This window comes from Leucopleurus acutus (assembly GCF_964270905.1).
Source record: "Leucopleurus acutus genome assembly, chromosome: X".
Classification (NCBI taxonomy): domain Eukaryota; kingdom Metazoa; phylum Chordata; class Mammalia; order Artiodactyla; family Delphinidae; genus Leucopleurus; species Leucopleurus acutus.
Genome location: NC_139148.1, coordinates 126,815,505 through 126,835,689, shown reverse-complemented (window position 1 = coordinate 126,835,689; position 20,185 = coordinate 126,815,505). Strand labels below are relative to the sequence as shown.

Sequence of the window (20,185 nt, the reverse complement as noted above, 5' to 3'; positions counted from 1 at the left end):
GTCACTGAAATTGTAAGCAACGTTTCTTCGAAGTTCATGGCAGCGGTGAACTTTTAAATTTCTCAGTGAGTGTCAGGATCTAATTTTCAAGGTGTGGTTACCACAGTAGCAACCTGGAATTTTAATCCCGTTGTAAAGGTCAAGACAGGTCACTGGCTTCAGGTCCTCTTCAACCTCAGAATAAGAGAGACAGCTCCCCCCCCCCCCGCCAAAAGCATGAAGATAAAGGGTGGACCTAACCCCCAAATTCCATTCTCTAAGACAGTGAGATTGTAAAACATATTTGATTTTTTTTCACTGTTCAAATTCTTCTGCAAATGCTCAAACTATCACTGAATCAAATAATGATCCCTTGTGGGTGGGTAGGTGGGTAGGAGAATGGACTCACTCTTCTCAACACGGTGGAACGTCCAGAAGCATGCTGGGGACATCTAACCTAAGCAGGAGAGAAGTGGCCTCCTTAGTGGCCGGCTTTCAGTCCACTGATCTCGGCGTTGGGAGTTGATCCTTTGATTCAAACCACATCGACACAACACTTGTGAGAAGTCATGGCAGATACTAGCAAAAAGAGCACTTAACTAGGAGTCGAGAAGTGGGACTGAGCCTTGCAGCAGTGAGTTGTGTGAGCCTGGGGCCCGCGCTTAAGCCATCTGAGCACGACTTTCCTCACTGCTAACACGGGGAGAGAACAATGCGAATGATGGACGTCAAAGCCCATTCAGGAGCCCATCCGACGGCAGCGCATTTCGCGACAGAGTCTGAGCAATAGCGCTCCTCCACGTTGTATCTGTTGAAACAAAGGCTCAGAAAACGCCAGGTGACTGCATCAAGTCACACAGCAGGAAGTGAGGGAGCTGGGATTTGAGCCACCTGGCAGCTGAGGTCCCTCCCCTCTCCTGGCTCCCAGAATTGAGTCAAGCCTGAATGTAATGAAGACAATGCTGTGTGTGGAAATGGAAAATGTCATCGAACCAGAAGAGTATTATCTGTCTCTGTACTTAATTCATAATTGTTCAATTGAAATTTTATAGGGGTGCGGCAGATAAGGTATCAGAAAGAAAAGTTCAAGTTTTGTCATCCAAGAATCCTAGAGTGAAAGTCCGTCTCCTTCCATAACTGGCTGTGTAGTCCTGAGCCACTCACTGAAAGGCTCTGAGATGCAATTTCCTTCTCCATAAGGTCAGTTTCATCTTACAGAGGGGTTGTGAGGACGGCAGGTGAGCAGAGCAGTGGCGCAGCGCAGAGAACTCCAGGCAGGCCCGGTTCCTGCGTCATCAACGGCATTGGCTGTCCAGCCATGGGTGTTTGGGGGATTTGCCAGGTGCCCTCTCTGAGCCTTTGAGAGGACAATCCTGGGACTGGTGATGGTGAGGACATCCTGCCTCAGAGATGCTATGAGGATGAAACAGCTAATGCTTGTGAAATGTCTGCCCCTGTGCCTGGCCCACAGACGGCCCCTGTAAGGGGTGACTGTAAGGACCCAGACACACAGTTCACATTCAGTTAGTTTGCTTCCCTTCTGTCTGTACTACATGATGTATGAAAATGATTTTGGAGAAATACAGAATGACCCTCTCAATTTCTAGATATACTAGACAATTTCTAGATACTATAAGCAATAGGTACTTTTTTGGATTTTTCTCTTGAAAATCTAGAAATATCCCACACAGTGATAATATTGAGCTATCTATCCGGGATTTTTAAAAAGTGGGCAACTTATGCAGCAATGAGGTCACTCCTGAAATTAGGCAATGGTGGAGGCAGAACCGTAAGTTGGTTTCTCTGTAAATCATGACCTTCTAAGCCCTCTTCCCCCTCAACGCTCTCTCAGGCACCCTGGAAACTTTGCCAAGGACCAAGCAGTGTGTTACGGGTTGTACTTGGATGCCAAGACCTCACAGGGTAGCAAAGAAAAACAATTTTGTTCCTTTGGGTTTTAGACGGCATACTCCAACCCCACCCTGCTCCATCCCAGTGTAGGCAGCATATTTGAAGATGTCAATCAAATAGCTTTGAGACCTTTTCCTTTTCTGGTCCTCATATTACAGTGGACAGATGAAGCACAAAGAAAGGCATTTGTCAAATTTTTCGACTGACTTTACTACTGTAATCGTGCAAGCATCTGCCGTGTTCTACCAACGCTGCTCCCCACTCATCAGCGAAACGGAAGGGCTTTTAGCAGCTCTGAGAAGGTGTTATCAAGAGCAGACCATTTAAACAGAACGTTCCCAATAACGTAACTGGGGCAAAGTATCTGGCTGTTTGTGAAATGCTTGATTGATAGGATGGAAAACAGAATGAATAGCTCAGAAGCGTGGTGAACATTCCTTCTCATCTACTCCAGGCTCAGTTGGGTGGGGTGTTTTTTTGGGGGGGGGGCGGTGTTTCTTTTTAATTTCTAGGAATGATCCATGAGGCTTTCTGCACTGCTGCTATATTTTCTTCATCTGGGCCTGGAAGACTTGTCAGGGCTCTGATTGATGAGTTCTGACCCCGCAGCCATCTAGGGGACATGGGGACAAGGCAGCACGTCCTGATGGAAGTGCAGAGTCCTCGCTTCCAGGCCCAGCTCCGCCACTCCCTAGCTGGGGGACTTTGGTAAATATCTCCCCCCCCCCCCCCCCCCCCCCCGCCGCCCAAGCCTGGCTTCTTTGCACCTGGCTATCTAACAGGGTTGCTGCGGCCCTCACATGAAGCTAATACATTGTGTGAAAGTGCTATAAGATTATCAATTGCTGGGCACATGAAAAGTAGCCCTGGTCATAGCATTTTAGAATCCAGTAAGTGAAAAAAGAGTGTGCATCTCATTAGATCAGATGCATTAGAGGGGGGTCTGATATTCTGGGAGACAGAGGATGCGCATGCATGTGTATGTGTGATCAAGACATTATGTTCAATTACACAGCTGGAATTATTTTTACTTTGGTCTCTTGCTTATGAACTTCAGCAACTTCCACCAGCATTATTTGCTTCAGTACCATTTACTGTTCAAAATCTCGAGGAGAACTTAGAAATAAGGCCACTGGTTGATAACGTTGGGAATAATTTTTAAAAATGATTCTGCCATGAGAATATATCAATAAAATAAAGCAACGTTCCAATAATATAAAGCAATTTCCACATTGGTAAGCATGAAAAGTAATGGACAAACCTGTCATAAAAACAGACCCAAATACCAGTTCTCTTCTTTTTACTTTAATATGGCTAAATGGAGATTTCTGGAGACAGATGTTGTTCCCATCACAGGCCACCGAAATCACCCTCAAGGGGACTTTGAGTGGTGGTAAAGTCCCTTACGGGCTTGGATCTTTGCACCTCACCAAAGGAAGCATCTTACAGGCATGGTGACACCATCTGGCTGCAGGCCCTGAGCTGAGGCTGGACCGGTGCCTGCCTCTAGAGTACGTATCAGCACCCATCAGCGTGTGCTGTGTGTGAGAGGCCTGACTCAATGACAATGTCCAGATCCAATCCTTTCCCTGATCAAGGGACCGTTTTGGCCTCCCCTGGGGTCAGTCTACTTTGGTCTGCTACCAGGGCAAGATGACAACTGAATTCAAATTGGGAGGGCCCTCTCCAGACGGCCCATGGGATGGCTTTAACGTGGGTTGACAGCCTGCGCTCTGGAGTCTGTCCGGTTGTGGCTTTGTTACTGTGGCCCTTTGGGTGACTCACTCAGTATCTCTGAGTTTTGGTTTCTGCTGCCGTAGAATATAACAGGGCTGACTCCTTTGGGCCTGTAAAGAAAGAAAGCACCTGGCACGCCGCAGGCACTCCGCAGTTATGAGCTAGTTGAGGTATTGGCGTTACCCGTGCAAGTCTAATCCTCAGTAACCTGTGAGTTCCCTGAGGGTAGGATGTGCAGGGTTCCACCCTGAGGTACCACCCTGCCTCGCTCAGAGCCTTATACACAGTAGGGGCTCAACCCATTTTTGCTGAAAGGAATGAAATCGTGAATGAATGAATATAAAGATGGATGCAAATCGGGTAGAAAAGAGGAGATCCTTGACTTTTCCCTGAGAGAAAGAGAGAGGGATGTTTGCTTCTAATTACAGACGTGTCTCATAATCCAGCTGAAACATACAAATCTTGGGACCACGAACAAAGACGCAAAAATCGAACCTGATCTTTCAAGATTTATGCTCCCTGAGCACAAACGCTATGTTTGCAGCTTCTGTAATGAAAGTGGAAATGCAAAGCTCCCGTCAAAGGAGGCCCGGTTTTCAGTCTTGGTGCCCGTCAAGCACCAGCAGCTTCAGTGCTTCTTGACGCGAACATTCCAAATGCCAATATTGCTTGTTGTCACATTAGCCAATATACAGTCCTCAAAATAAAATCCTCTTGGATGTCTGATTACTCTTCTTAAGGACCTCATGCTGATTCATTTCAAACTGTGAATTACCTTTAATTCACAGCTTGAACAGGCTGCCAAATTTTGTTTTCTCTGCTCCCAGGTGGCTGTCCCTGATGCAGTGGAGAACTTCCAAAAATATATTAAGTCCTTAGGAAAAGTTGGCAAGCTCTACGACGCAGGGCATACAAGACAGGTTAAAAGCAAGAGTTGGCATACGTCTCGGTTTGAAAGCCGGAATGGCTGCAACCAGTGACAGTCACCAAGATTCCCAGTTTATTGGAAGAGTTTAGTTTGGCTTTTGTAAGCCTCAAACTGATTAGTAGTATTTCTAAGTTCCAAGTACCAAATCATGTATTCTGATTAAGAGTTAATCTGATTACGAAAATAACAGTCATTTTTTCCCCCTGCCTCGTTACGCAGTTACTTTGCTACGGAAAGCGTGTAGCAGACCAGACATCTACTTAGGAAAGAGTAGGTGAAATTGCTGGAGGTGGGAGTTCCTTCTCAAATCAGATTCTCAAAGCAAACGTTTTCAATGATGAAAATTTTGGTAGAAAGATGGTCAGGATTTTCATGAATGTGTTTTTCGTTTCTTGGGGTTTTCTGGTAAAAAAATTTGTTTCAAAATTCATCTAAGAAATGGTGTAACGCTTGTTACTGGTCATAGCAAACCAGAAAACATTCTCATACTCTCTATTCCCTGTGGTAATGAAATCTTCATACCACATCAATACAAGTTTAGAGATAATGATCTTTCAGTTAAATCAAGCAATTTTGACCAGGTTTTGAATCATCTAAAACAGAGAGGTATAATTTCTCGTGGGACTGCTTCCCATCAACTTCAGTTCTTCAAGTCTGTTTGAAGGTTGTGCCCCGACCCCATCAGATACCGTGAGAAGGGACAGCCCGGTGGGAAAAGAGAGGGCTTTGTGCATTCAAGCTTTCCCATGAAGAGCAGTGTAACTGACTCGGCCCTTCTGTGTACTCAGAGCCAACACGTCCATTCGAGATAAACAGTCAATTTGTCCTCCCACTGGACTGTGTATACTTCGTAAGGAGGGACAATATTCTAGCTTTGCTTTTCTCATCTGTAAAATGGGAATAATTTGGAGCCCCTCCAGGGTGGCTGCTAAGTATAACGGGGTGGTGTATATAAGAGCACCTGGCATGGGACCTGGCACCTAGCCTTGCGCACGACCCAACAGCACAATGCTTATTGCCGCAGGTGTCCGCCATTCCTGTGAGAGTATAATGTCCTTTCCTCCTAACTAGTGCTACATTCAAGCATTTGTCCATGTGGCATGCCCACCTGTCACCCACAGGCAAACTGGCCACAACGAGACTGTCTTGGTCAGGCCTTTTGTCAGCTCTCTGGGTCCATGGCTGCGATGTTTTCAGACCCGTACCTAATACCGTAAGTGGAGGAACTGGTATTGTGGCAAGGAAAGAACAGCCTATGGCTGCATCTGCCTTTATGTTGAGCTTTTATGGACATTATCCAGGAATTTTCAACAGCACGCCCTAAAACACAGAAGCTACTTGATTAAAAGGGGGTCTGGATGATTTCCAGCCAGACAGAGTCTAAATGCCAACAGCCGAGGATGACAAAGGAACTGCCACTTTCTCAACTGTCCTCACAAAACTAGCTAAAGTCAAGAACTGACTCGACAGAAACCTTTGAGCTCATGGTTGCTGTCTGGAAATGCTCCTCAGGAAGCATCTGACCTGTCCCTATTCAGGACGGCTCATAAAAGACCAACAGACTCATGTATTGTGGTAAAGCCACTGTATTGACAAGTAATTGACAAGATGTCATAACCAGCTAGATGAAGCCATCCGACCCAATGAGGAAAATCCAAGTTCTTTGGATTTAGTTTCTGTTCTCTCCTCCATTGTTCCTTAATGGCTTCATGAAGAAACTAGACGGTAACCCAATGTCTGGGGTGTCCATTCAATCCCTGAATCTTCCAATTGAAATAAATGGGTGCTTCAGAGGCAGAACAAACGTGATATTACTGTACAAATACACAACTGCACAGCAGGAGAAATACAATCTGACCTTCGACAGCCCATGCCCCACTCTCTTTCTGGGGAGAGAGACCTTTTTTGAAGGAGGCTTGAAACTCCATTGGATTTCGAAGACCTGGGTGAGGCCTGTTCCGAGACTATAATACAACTCAGACTCATGCAGGCTGAGGGAAACAACACGTGTCAGGTCTTCTTTCCTCCAGAAGTTATTAAGGGTTAAAGTCAAATGCACTTTGACCTTGAGTTTAATTACTAAAGAGTATAGCTGTTTACATTTGAATTGTGACAAGTGTTTGCATATATACCTGTATGCGTATGCAATCGGCTCATTGCTTTGCTTCATTTCCCTCAAGCGACTCTAACTCTATACTCTGAAATAAAAATAAATTCCCCCATGATTTAAACTCACACCCTCTGAATCCTAGGTCAGTGCTTTCCCCCAATACCATCACTGTCCTGGAGCAGAGGCTCAAGCCCAGATCTTGAAATTCCTGCAGTCCCACGCTCTGGCCTCCTGGGCAGTCAGCTGGAGCAGGTGGGATGTCACCATTTAGAGGGACACCCCATACAAAGCACTGCGTGTCAATGGAGCATATGCTGAGCGAGAAAAGCTCCCGTTCTGCAAAGGTCGGTGATCCTGCCGAGCCAGGAGCACAGAGCCTGGCCGCTTCCCAGCTTGCACTCAGGGACTCCTGCACCAGTGTTTTTCAGACCTGGTGCCTGGGCGTGCAGTCCTTATAAACAATCCAGGCCCTCATGGAAGAGCTGCATTTTGTTATCCAGGGAAACGAGGCCAAGATGAGGCAAACAAGTAAAGTGGCCCAGCAATTAAGGGACTCTGATCTACAAGACTCCCGTCTCTCTCTACTGCAGTGAGGGTTAGGAGCTTGCCCAGGACATTCACAAGCGTTGGGAGGGCGTCTCTGCTGCAGCAGGGCTGACCTGGGGCTGCTTCCCACCAAGCTCCAGCCACCAGCAGTCTGTCCACACTCAGGATGCTCTTAGTTGCCTAGAGGATTGCCCCGCCAGACGGAAAATCCTAGAAGCTGACTTAAAAAGCACACCGTAGTGAAATACGCGAGAATGACTGGAATGGCTAAGCTGATAATAATTTGGAAGCTAAAAGTAAAAATAATTATTATAACTCTGACCTGCCCTGTGTTAAACCTATACCCTACCCAAGAAGGGAATTTATTCCAGCCGAAGTCTGATGAACAATGCCTGGCCTTCGGGTCAGGCAGCTAAAAAGAGAGCAGTTCACTCATAAAACAGACTCAGTGTCTTCCAGTTTTATGGGTGCCTCCTATAGAGAACGTCAGCCCTACTGAACGCACTGTATACCCTGTGCTATGAAGTGCTGTTCTCTGGAAATGCAGCCTCTAGCTATAAACCACAATTGACAAGTTTATTTCCGTTAGTTACAAACTATTGAAATATTGCATTTTATGGTCTATGTACTCTTGTTTTAGGAATGGGATCATTTTACAATGGAAAAATATTTGTATGTGTTTTCATATTTGGAAACCTGCACTGATTTCCTGAATGCTCAACTGTGTGTGTGTGTGTGTGTGTGTGTGTGTGTGTGTGTGTGTGTGTGTGTGTGAAGTTTACTGGCTTTGTAGTAAGAGTGGTAAGTCAGGAGTGGAGGTAAGGAGAATAAGGTCTATTGTTTACTAGGATAGCAAGGGGGAGGGCAATTCAAAATGATTCCTGGAAAAGCTGAAATGAACAATATCAAAGATGATTTTGATTTCCACGTTTCCATATCATTTGGTCCTTAAATCAAGGTTACCGTTTTATTTTCCTCTTGTCTCTTTTTTTCCCCTCGATTCTTTAAATGGAGGATTCTCGGCTGTTGAAATGGAACCGTGAATTAGAAGGCACAGATCGGGCCAGAAAACCAAATAAGAGGTCTGGTGATGGGGTCAGGGCTTCGGGGGCTTTGCCACTAAACAGAACCAAGAATGTGGAAATACCAAAAGGTGAGCAATTCACTTCAAGTGTGCCATTAGGCCACTTGAATGTCATAAGTTATTTCATTTTGAGAAATTTCAAGTATGTGACTATCACTCACACAGAAAAGTCAGCTTCCATTTTCTATTATTAAGAATGAAAGAAGTTGTGAGAGAACTACTCCCTTGATACTCTCTTGGACAAATGGCTATTACAAAATCTACAACGGTTAATCTGAGGAAATTGGGCTTCTGAACTTCAACCTAGCGTCACGTCATCACTTATTCCACCTCTTCCTGGCTGCCCTTACCTTTAATATACAGTCTCCAGATGACCTGCAAACAGCAAGGTCCCGGGCTGACCGGCCAGAGCAAATCCACCCAACCTCTCACGTCCGAGCATGGCTGCTCAGGCGGGTCCTTTCTCCATCCTAATCGGCGGTGGCTGAATATTACATATAACGATGGCTGCGGCTGAAGTTACACAACGCTCCAACAACTACTCCAGAGTCACAGTTGTTTTGGTGTCCCAGGTATCGACCCAGCCTGTAGCTCTACACCATTAGAGAGCCTAGTGATGATTCGTTCATTTTGACTGTTACTTGCCTATCGTGGGAAATCTCATTCTCCCCTCTAACCACACCCCATGTTATCATGAGGCAAGGTTCCTGTTTTCAAGGAGCAGGAGAGACAACAAGATTCGCTCGGCACTGAAGCACCTCTTCCTTGCGAAATGCCCCCGAAGAAGCGCGTTTCAGAAACCTGAGTACTTACGACTAGAACGGTACTCACTTTGTAGAAGCTCTGCTGGTCGGGTCGCTCCACTCTGAAAAGCAAACGCACAGACATTTACCATCCATGTTTTCTACTGTCAAATGATCATTCTGAATGAAAGTGGTCTTGAACATGCAGCCCTTCCAGTTACACTCTTTCACAGAATCCTGCCATGAATAACAGATGGGAGAAAAAAGAAACCAATTGGATGCGTCACAGTGTGACTTTTTATTATTGTTGTTATTCCATGTTTTCATGATATGAGGTAGGAAGGAGAAGAAAGTGAGGGAGGAGAGGAGATGCTTGGATCAAGAAGGATTTTTTCAAAACACCTACTTTGTAAGGCGAATCCTGGGGTCAGATGCTGGGATTCCTATAAGGAAGAACACATACAATACAAACGTTAGTTAGATGATACAAGAGAAGCAAAAGGTCTATTTGTTATCGCTGAAGATATAACTTGACTAATGTTGGCCAATAGGAAACCACTGTTAAGAATTCCATTAATTAGGCTACTGTCTGCAGCTCTATTTGAAGGATAAACGTTTGCCAGCCAAACCAGCTACAACACGGCCATAACTGCCGTTTTATCAGAATTACACATAAGACTGGTATCTATCTGGAAATGTGTGCGACATGGGAACAAATGACCCATATGTGTGAGATTCAAGTGTACAATTTGTCACTCAGCTAGGCAATGACACCTCTGTGGAAGTAAAGGGGACTCAGTTCAAACAAACAAGTGATTGTGATTTTTGTAGAAGTGTAAATAACACTGTAATTAATAGATTTGCTCAGTTGTTCTATTTTATAGAAACAACTCCAATTTTCTACCTTGACGGTGACACATATGCAATAGACGTATCTTATTTTCACAAGAGACATGTTCTTAAAACTTCATCACAAACTTGGTGAAGTACAGCAAGCAATTTGAACTATGCAAGTGGAACGAATTATCTAAAGGGATTTAAATTTTATTGGAAAGTCACCCTCAACACAATTCATTCAGTGTTTTGAGAAATCCGGATTTGCACACATCAGGCTCTCTGGGAGCGTGGACACCTGTGTGGATCCTGACACAACTTGTAGGCAGAAGCTCTGCCTTGACGTACAGGGCATGCACAGCTCCTCGCAGATGGAGGAGAGAATTTCAAAGGCAAAGCAAGTGTTCCAAAACTGGAGACAATGAATTCAAGCAAATACAAGAATTCATTATATCAAGAACATATATATATATATATATATATATATATATATATATATATATATATATATATATATATATATATATATATACACACACACACACACATACACACACACACATACACACACAAACACGTATGTATAACTGAATCACTTTGCTATACACCTGAAACTAACACAACATTGTAAATCAACTACACTTCAACAAAAACATTCTAAAAAGAAGAAAGTTATATCAATGTGCTGCAAGCAATCTACTCTTTAAGGCTAATCTTGCCACCCTATGGAATAAAAATAACATCACAGCATAATTTACTTTTAAGAGAAATATGCAAGAACAGTGATGCTGTGTTTGAATCAAAAGTGACCTTCCCAATCGATCTAGCATGATTCTGTTGCCCAAGAGACTTCTCTTCTGGCACGATTACTACTCCAGAAGACGACCATAAACCCCACAAGAGATAGAAAAGGCCTCTCAACTAAAGGGCTGTCACCGAGCCCACGTAGTTTGCTGCCCAAAGCCTTCTTCCCCTCGCTGCTAGACAACTGACTTTGGACATTAGACCCTAACAAGCTTGGCCATTTGATTCCCACCCGTTAGCAAATCATAGATGGTGAGAAAGGGGAAACACTTCTAGAGGCACAGCCACTAGGAAAATTGAGACGTGAAAACCGACAGCACAGGGGGCCAAAGAAAATGACACAGCAAAGTCAGAACTTAAAAATCACAAGAGTCTATGCCATTCAATATAGAGGCAAGCATTCCTAGCTATCTCAATAGCTCCCGAGGACACAATTACAGCATAGTATAATATTACAGCACTCTACAGTAACTGATGCCCACAATAATGTCTGAGTGACCAAGAAAGGCTAAAGCATGTTCAGGACAATTCTTATAGGAAGTCAGGAAAATATTAATTACATTTCAAAATGATTCCTATTACGTGATTCCTACGGAAGGATAACCTTTGGTTATCCAAGAATTTCAATTATCCAGATCACTCATTTCCTCGAGTGCCAAATAAATGAGGAGTTAACCATTTGCAGGTCCTTAATGACATACCAATATTTCTACTTGTTTTTTTTTTTTTTTAAAGAGATTTCATTACAGTTGTATAGGGCAAGTTTGGGCTTGTATACCTGGGGTGCTGGCCCTTTCCGCCATGCAAGCTCTGTCGTGAATGGAAGAAACGGATGCTTTCTGAGAGGGTGGTGTCACCTAGTCCTGGTGCAAGCACTGAGGAAAGGGCCAGCGCCCCAGGTACATGTGTTTGCTGGAGACACCCACGTTTTGGAAGATGGAATTTGAACTGGAGCATCTGCAAATCGGTGTGACAAAACATCACCAGAACACCTGGATCTGAAGACTGGTTCACTCGTTTATTAGCTGAGTGAGTCTGAGCATATTACTTGACTCTGCATCTTAGTTTCCTCCTCTGGAAATTAGGGATAGTCAAATTACCGACCCCTTGGAGTGGTAGTGAGGATTCGATTATTTACTATATATTAAGTGCTTAGAACCTGGCGAGGCACATGGAAGCATTATATGCACTGTTAATATTATTGTTATTTAAAATGTACTTTTCTTTCAAGCCAACATTTTGGCAGGAATCAAGCGAAACAAAAGAGTGGGTGGGTGGCCCTCCTGGTTTCACCATTTTATCCCACTTGCTTCTACCTTTATCACGTGGCTGATGGTAGCACAGATAATTGGCAGAAAATGCAAATCAGGCCTGATTCCAAATTGTGCACTTACTACAAAAGCCCATTTCAACAACCAGGTCTACTGTAAACACTTGCAAATGTCCAAATTGCGACTTGCACGAATTATCTCCAAAATTGGAGAACACAGCTAAAAACACTGCAATCGCTGTACAAGTGCTGGATTCAGTGCCCGAAAGAGATGAATTGATCCCCTGGCTGAGATGCCAGGGAGAAGGATACCAAGCCCAGGGATGTCTGACGGGGAGAGCGGGGCTCCAGGAAGGCATGACACAGCCCAGGGCAGGGACAGAGAGGGTGGCGGCTCATGGTTCCGACCCCTTTCAAAGGTGGGAGGGGACAATTAAACACAGTGTAGGCCAGTGTTACTCTCAAAACGATGACTCTGAAAACTAAAGGATGTGATTGGGTTTCTCTTACAAATAAAGTCCAAACTCCTTGGCTGGCATTCAAGGCCTTTCCCACAGATGCACTTATTTGCTTGGGGTTTGTGTCTCTCTGCTCCCCATCACACAAACCAGGATGCAGTCACTCGAGACCGTAATAGTCTACATCCCATCATATCCCTTTGGGTGCCTTTGCCACCCTGTTCTGCATGGAGTGCTCTTCTTTGGGGCCCTTCTCCACCTGTCAAAGTTGTAAGCAGCCTCCAGATGCTGCCACCTCTGAGCACTTCGTCAATGCCCCCAGGGAGTGTTAGATCCTTCTTGGGCCTTTTATTCTCTATGAAGACATGTGCTACATTGTTCTGTCGTTTTGTGTTTTTCTTCATCCCTAATTTTAAGACTATCATATGTCCTCAGTAAGTAGTTTTTGAATAAATGGACGAATGGGTGGATAGATGGATGGATGGATGGGTGGGTGGATGGATGGATGGATGGGTGGATGAATAGATGGATGGGTGGATGAATGGGTGGATGGACGGGTGGATGGATGGATGGATAGGTGGATGGATGGGTGGATGGATGGGTGGATGGATGGGTGGATGGGTGGATGGATGGGTGGATGAATGGGTGGATGATTGGGTGGATGGATGGGTGGATGAATGGGTGGATGGATGGGTGGATGAATGGACGGATGGGTGGACAAATGGGTGGATGGATGAATGGATGGGTGGATGAATGGGTGGATGGTTGGGTGGATGGATGGGTGGATGGATGGATGGACGGGTGGATGAATGGATGGATGGGTGGATGAATGGATGGATGGTTGGATGAATGGGTGGATGGATGGGTGGATGAATGGGTGGATGGATGGGTGGATGAATGGATGGATGGATGAATGGGTGGATGGGTGGATGGGTGGATGAATGGGTGGATGGATGGGTAGATGGATGGATGGATGGGTGGATGAATGGACGGATGGGTGGACAAATGGGTGGATGGATGAATGGATGGGTGGATGAATGGGTGGATGGATGGGTGGATGAATGGATGGATGGGTGGATGAATGGATGGGTGGATGGATGAATGGATGGGTGGATGAATGGATGGATGGGTGGATGAATGGGTGGATGGATGGGTGGATGAATGGGTGGATGGATGGGTGTATGAACTGGTGGATGGATGGGTGGATGAATGGGTGGATGGGTGGATGAACGGGTGAATGGGTGGACGGGTGGATGAACGGGTGGATGGACGGGTGGATGGACGGGTGGATGGACGGGTGGATGGACGGGTGGATGGACGGGTGGATGGACGGGTGGTTGGACGGGTGGATGGACGGGTGGATGGACGGGTGGATGGACGGGTGGATGGACGGGTGGATGGACGGGTGGTTGGACGGGTGGTTGGATGGGTGGATGGATGGGTGGATGGACGGGTGGATGGACGGGTGCATGGATGGGTGGATGAATGGATGGGTGGATGAATGGGCGCATGGATGGTTAATTGGATGGAAGGAGGAAGAGAAGAAGGAAGACATTATTTTTTTTCTTTTAAAGTGTGTTATTAGAAAATCCATGTTTACTCAGGCATTTTAAAAGCTGATGGTGAGAAAAAATTCTTACTGAGAGCAAGTGAGGAAAAAAATTATATGAAACATTTGACTAGAACTGTAGGAGAAAAAGTTCTGTCAATATGGTGTGTGAAGGTCTGCCTGCTTGTGAACGAGGACTACAAGTGATACACAAAAGTGAAAACTGATCCATTAGACTGAAGAGTACAGGGTTTTTAAATTAAAAACAATCTTGGATGCTGTTCCACCATCTACTGGGTCTTTCTTAAGAGATGAGTTCACTCCTCTCTCCAATCCACGAGCTCTGGGCACAGTAGCTCGGCCAGTGGTGGTGCTCTAGGCATTAGGATTCGCATGCCAGCGTCTGGTGGACATTCTCTCAAAGATGCTCTTTCAATAAAATCCTATTTGTGTTAACATCCCGAAGGACACGAGAGAGTCTACATTTTGTGGAGCTTAGAACACCAAGGCCATTTCTATTTTTAAGAATCCAACGGGAAGACTGGTATAACTGACATCAGATCAAGGAAAATGGAGCAAGGAAGATAGATAACTGACCTGTCCTGGGATGGAAAATGTGCTCTGCTCAGAGTTTCCAGAAGTATGCATGGCAGTGAGAGGAGTAGGCCAGGGATGGGTCATCTCCTGATGAGGAAAAACAAAGCAACTTTATTTGCGAGCACTTTGAAAAATGAAACACCTTCTTGGCACTAAACATGGTAGAGGCCCTTTCTAAATACTTACTGACTTAATTGGCCTACTTTTTTTCAGGGGAACATTCGGTCCATTCCCCTGCTCCGCACTGGTGCTTGAAGCCTATCTGCGAGACAAAGGGCCACCCCACATCCAATTGCACATTGCCAGTGACGGTGAGCTCACTACCTGTCCCGTGTTGAGACAGCCTGATCACACTATTCTTCCTGGCTGGGAGCTAAAAGCCTGTCTCCCGGGAGTTTCTACCTCTGGATTGTACTTTGAAGCCGCACAGAACTCATCACCTCTTCTTTTGCCTGAGAAGCTGTTGGGAGACAGCAGCCATAGCCCCTGGTGCTGTCTTTTCACCAGGCGGACACATTGGTGGCTTGTTCATTCATTGATCAAGAACCTTCTACTTTTCTTCTAATGCTTGAGCTCTGCATTCTGTCAACTATCTCAGGTGCTCCCAGGAGGGACTCCGCATTGCCTGGGGCTCCTGTAACTCGTGGTATCCTGTTTCTGGTGTGACCTGCCAGCTCAGGGGAGGGCGGCACCATCACCACCCTCGTTCTGGATGCTCTGATAGTCATTTCTCTTGATGTAGCCTAACAGTTAGTGACAAGATTGCAGCTGCGCTATTGACACAGTGTGTTTGTGAGTTCAAGTCTTAACGTTGGAAAAGCCCCTCTGGTGCCCACTCTCTGCTACCAGCGGGGGCACCTTCTCAGTTCTTTCAAACGCTCCTTTTGAAAAGAGGTGCTGTTCAAATCTTGCTTGAGTCTCAGGGCTCGTGGCCAATGTGCTTTACCTGAAGAGTGAGGATAATTAAATCACATGCTCAACATCCCAGCCTGTGCTGGATTCATCAAACATTTTGGTATATAAACATTAAACCTAAAAATCAATGTAATGATGGAAACGAAGGAGAGCTTGGAGGGTGGGGTGGAGGGGATCAAAGTTTATGAAAGGCCTTCTTAATGAGCCAGTTACATAATACTTTTCCCCAGTCTTTATGGGTAACATAATTAGTCATTTCAAAGGTAATATTAATAACTCTCAGGTAGCACTAAAACATGTTTTTTTCCCCTTCTATAATTATCCAGTTCAGAAAGAGTCTTTGATGTATGCAGAGCTGTAATGCAACGAGATACTTCACAGATTCATTCACAGTGGCACTGCTGCAGCAGAATTTGTAAGTACGGTTCAGAGGAGCCCTGACACAGATTATTCTACCTGGCGCTATTTAAAAAGAGGCTGTAAGTACATTAAAAATGCATACAAGATTTAGAGGGGATGCTTAACCTACTTAAGAGATAGACTATTTCCAAGTGTTTTCGAGTTGTGCATTTGTATGCAGTTGATAACGTTCGTGACAAATGCTACTTATGTATTCATCAAAACTGGCCCAATGTAACTCTACGCGACAACAGTTGAAAGCTGAATTTCCAGATACTCTGTGTCTTTAAAATACTCAATGATTTCTTTTAAATTTTATATGGTTTTTCCTGAGTAAAGCTGGTCTTCTCCAATATTAGTCCCATCATTTAAAACCACAGTCCCCAACCCCTGGCCCGCAGACCGGTGCTGGTCCGTGGCCTGTTAGGAATCGGGCCGCCCAGCAGGAGGGGAGCGGCGGGTGAGTGAGCGAAGCTTCATCTGTCGCTCTCCATCGCTCGCAGTATCACCTGAACCACCCCCCACATCCCATCCGTGGAAAAACTGTCTTCCACGAAACCGGTCCCTGGTGCCAAAGAGGTTGGGGACCACTGATTTAAAAGACACAGGTTCCTACTGAGCCAGAGTCAACCAAAGGGCAGCAAGGCCCAGTCTGGGATAGGCGTACTGTCTCTGCAGCAACCATGGAGCATGCCTCGACCAATGAGAGGCTTCGTTATCCATCCCTTTCCATCACTGGCTTTTCGAGGTGTGCCTCCGGGTTTATTCAAAGGTGTTTCAGACATCTGGATGGATGAATCGCTTCTCGAAAGTGTACCTTCTCCCCCAGGTCTGCTGTATTTACTGGGCGGCAGAATGGGATGATCTTGAGTTACTGTCGGAGTGCGCTGCCCCGCTGGCCCATCCACACGAAGCTATTGATACGTACACTGTCACATTTTCAATGACAGCTGAGTCTCTGTATTTGAGAACGTGGGATTTCATGAAGCAGCAAGGTGGCTCCGCGGCACCACCAATGCTTTTGATTAAGATAGGGCGGGGGCAGCCGAAAGGAAGATAATTTCCTGCAAGACTGTCTTCAGCAAAGAACCTGGGTGCAAGCTCTTCCACTTCTCAAAATGAGTTAGACCTGGAACGTGCGCGAAGCTCGCAGCAGATTTTTCACTGTTATTCTTTTCACTCACACTTGAAAGATATTAACCTGCTTTTATGTTCTTGCCACTCCCAAGATAAGAACGCGCACACACCCTGATCCACCTGTACTAATCCTCCTCCTGTTCTCAGGTGGAGATGAGCACCTGCTCCAAAGTGTCGCCAAGACTTCGGCAACAGGCTCCAGGGCTGAACACCTGTACTCAACACAAGCATCACTGCTCCGCTAACCCCCCAAATCACACACACACACACACACACACACACACACACACACACACACACGCACACGATATTGGTCTGAAACTCCTTCATCTCTGGGCTCCTTTGCTCCTCCCCGAGAGAGACAAAGCAGGGATTCATCCCCGCACTGGGCAGTCGATGTAGTGGAGGCTGCAAGAGGCAGGGCCTCACACTGGCCGTAAGCGATCGCTGGGGATTGGGTCCATGGTGCACACTCTTTCCACGACACTAGATGTGTCTCCCCTTCGTGAGGCTAACTAATGTGTTTTGTGGAGAAAGGACCCAGTAGGCAATGCTGTTCTACTTCTCAGTATTTCACAAGCAATAGAGCATTCGACGCAATTTCTGACAATGGGGCAGATGCTTATACTCCTGTGATCCGAAGACTCCCTAGTCAAACCCAGAAAAATCAGAAAAGGCCCTTTTCCACCAGCGATTCTTTTCCAAGCATATCCTCCAGGACTGGGACTTGCGCAAAGCCAAAGAACTTGTGGGCAGCCCTGCTTGGCCCAACTTAGAAACAGAAATGGGGTGCCCCACGTGCTGAGGGGCAGAACACAGTCTGAATTCCAGACTCTGCTGATCTCAAATGCATCCCATACTCATCGAACACAGAGCTCGCTGTTACTTCAAGTATCTAGTATGTTGTCCCAAGCCTTGTCTTATTCACCTGTCTCCAGTGCCTAGTCCGTAGTAACTGGCTAATATGAGATATTATCATTAGTTTCTAAAGTTTCTATGTGTGAATTATCATATTATTAATAAGAATAATATCGAGATTTACCAACTGATTACAGCCTGTCAGGCACATAGCTCCCGCTCTTGGACTTTCTGTACCACAAACTAAAGAGGCAGCGATTAGCATCATACTTGTTGGACAGATGAGGAAACAGGCACAAAGAGGTGAAGTCCCTGTGATGGACTCCCTGCATTTTGTTCTACTAACTCGTACTATTATGTACCAGTCACCGGGATCCAGAAAGCATAAAAAGTCAAGTTCCTTCCAGCGAAGAGCTCAGTCTGCTTGACACACTAAGGTGTCAGGGAGGAGTTCTCTGTGTGAGACGTTGGGAAAGGCTTCACGGTGAAGGCGAGGGGAGCAGTGTCTGTGCACGTACGTGTGTGTATGTGTGTGTCTGTGTGTCAATAATAATAATAACGGCTCATGTTTTATTGAGCCCTCTGGTGGAAACAAATGCTTTCAGAAACATGTCATTCAATCAATAAGATGAATTTTAACAGAGGTAAATGAAAACTGCAATTATATTCTACAAACCAAGTGTGAAATTGCAAAATGAGAAAAAGACCACCTGACTTAGCTGTAACTCATGGGCTAAAAACCCAAAGATTTTAGTTGACCCCTAAGTAAATCTGAGGGATTTGGCAGCCAAAAGGACCAGTGTCAGCTCAGGTGATGTTTAGGTAAGCATGATGCCCGGAATGTGGAAGGCAACGGTTGGCTATATAACAGTACATTGTATGAGACAGACCACATCTGAAACAGACTGTGCCACCTGGATGCCCCATTTCAGCAGGGGCATTGGAACCTCTTAAAAGGGACGGTTACCACAACATTTATAAATGCCCTTTAAGAGAACAGGGAAAGTTTAGTCCATGGAAAAGGGAGGCTGAGGGAAGGTCTGAGAGGTGCATTCAGATACCCAAAGGGCTGTCACACGGAAGAGATTTGGGACCTGCTTTGTGGACCAAGGGGTTAGGACTAGCCCTATGGGTAGATGTTATTAGGGAAACAATTTCAGCTCAAACTAAGAAAGAATTTCCAGTTGTGTGAGCTTTCCAACCACAGAGCCTACGGCTTTAGAAGGCAGCGAGTGGCCCATATCTGAAAGGCGGGATAGGCCCTGGCTAGGGTACTGGGAAAGGGATTCCTAGAAAGGCAGGGGTAGGGGTGGGGCTAGTGGACCAACTGCACTGCCTTACACAATCATGTGATTATATCCTTTATCTCTGTAAAGTCAGTGATATTGATGAGAAGATGCAAAACTGAAAATGGAGCAGTGCGGGTTTTTACGTGACATATAAACATGGCTGCCCAAACTGGCTAAGGAAATTGATCCTGTGCTCAGGGACGGTGGGGAAGTGCTGGGCGCCAGGGAGCCTGCTGTCTCACAGTGAGGCGGCTAACAGCCCAATTTGTCTGACTGTTTGCTCCGCTCTTGGGAAGCCCAACAACAGTGGAACCACAGACTTTCCTGGGTTTGATCACTAACACTTCTCCCAAACCTCTCTAGCGGTCTCAAAACCCTGTTCCATTTAATTGAATGAATATTCTTCTGTTTGGAACGCTCTTAAGACAGTCTCCCGAGCTTGTATCTCTGATTTCTATGCAAGCGCTGATAGGGAAGAAGTATAAAATCAACTGGACTTCCCAACGCAAAATGCAATCCACCAAGAAAACAAACAAAAAAGCCTAAATCTTTTAAAAGTTTCTAACAGCAAGTTATGATTTCATTGACGTGGTGTAAAAACCCTGGCATTATTCCTTCAAATAAATAAATGACTGCTTTATTCAAGACTCTTTAGTGTTGGCCGTTGTTTCAGGGAATCTGGAAATTTTCTCCATTGGCCCCTGGACTGTACACGCAAAAAGTCCAGCTCACACCGGCTGCCGTTGTCCTGGCAGCCCCCAAACCAGGGTTCCACTAAAAAAGAGCCTAATTCTAATTTAGAATTGGGGAGCACAGAGATCAGTGACCCCGCGGCTTCAGCATGTGCTCATTCAGACAATCTGTTCATCTTCTTGCCATTGCCAGATGCAATCAATTCCACTTCATCCACTGAATGTAATGGGATGTGGATGGCCATATGCAGGACCTAGCCATGCACCTTCTTCTGGACCAGTTACTCCAAAGGCTGCGAAAGGGGGACAGACCACCACAGTGATATACTGGGCAGAATTCAACCA

At 45.6% G+C, this 20,185-nt stretch overlaps 1 protein-coding gene across 5 annotated transcripts in view; it reads right to left on the bottom strand.

The window, feature by feature from the left end:
• The window catches only part of AFF2 (ALF transcription elongation factor 2), a gene marked incomplete at its 3' end in the record, with an annotated part of 487,225 nt that overhangs the window by 138,654 nt on the left and 328,386 nt on the right, over positions 1 to 20,185 (bottom strand). For 3 of the 5 annotated variants that reach the window (XM_082865220.1, XM_082865218.1, XM_082865219.1), the window contains exons 5-6: positions 9,445 to 9,481; positions 9,127 to 9,160 (exon numbers count right to left, since the gene is read on the bottom strand). In XM_082865220.1, the coding sequence (XP_082721346.1) occupies positions 9,127 to 9,160; positions 9,445 to 9,481 (71 nt within the window). Of the gene's footprint in view, positions 1 to 9,126; positions 9,161 to 9,444; positions 9,482 to 14,550; positions 14,638 to 20,185 lie in introns of all 5 variants that reach the window. The other 2 variants (XM_082865217.1, XM_082865216.1) reach the window with 1 other exon arrangement.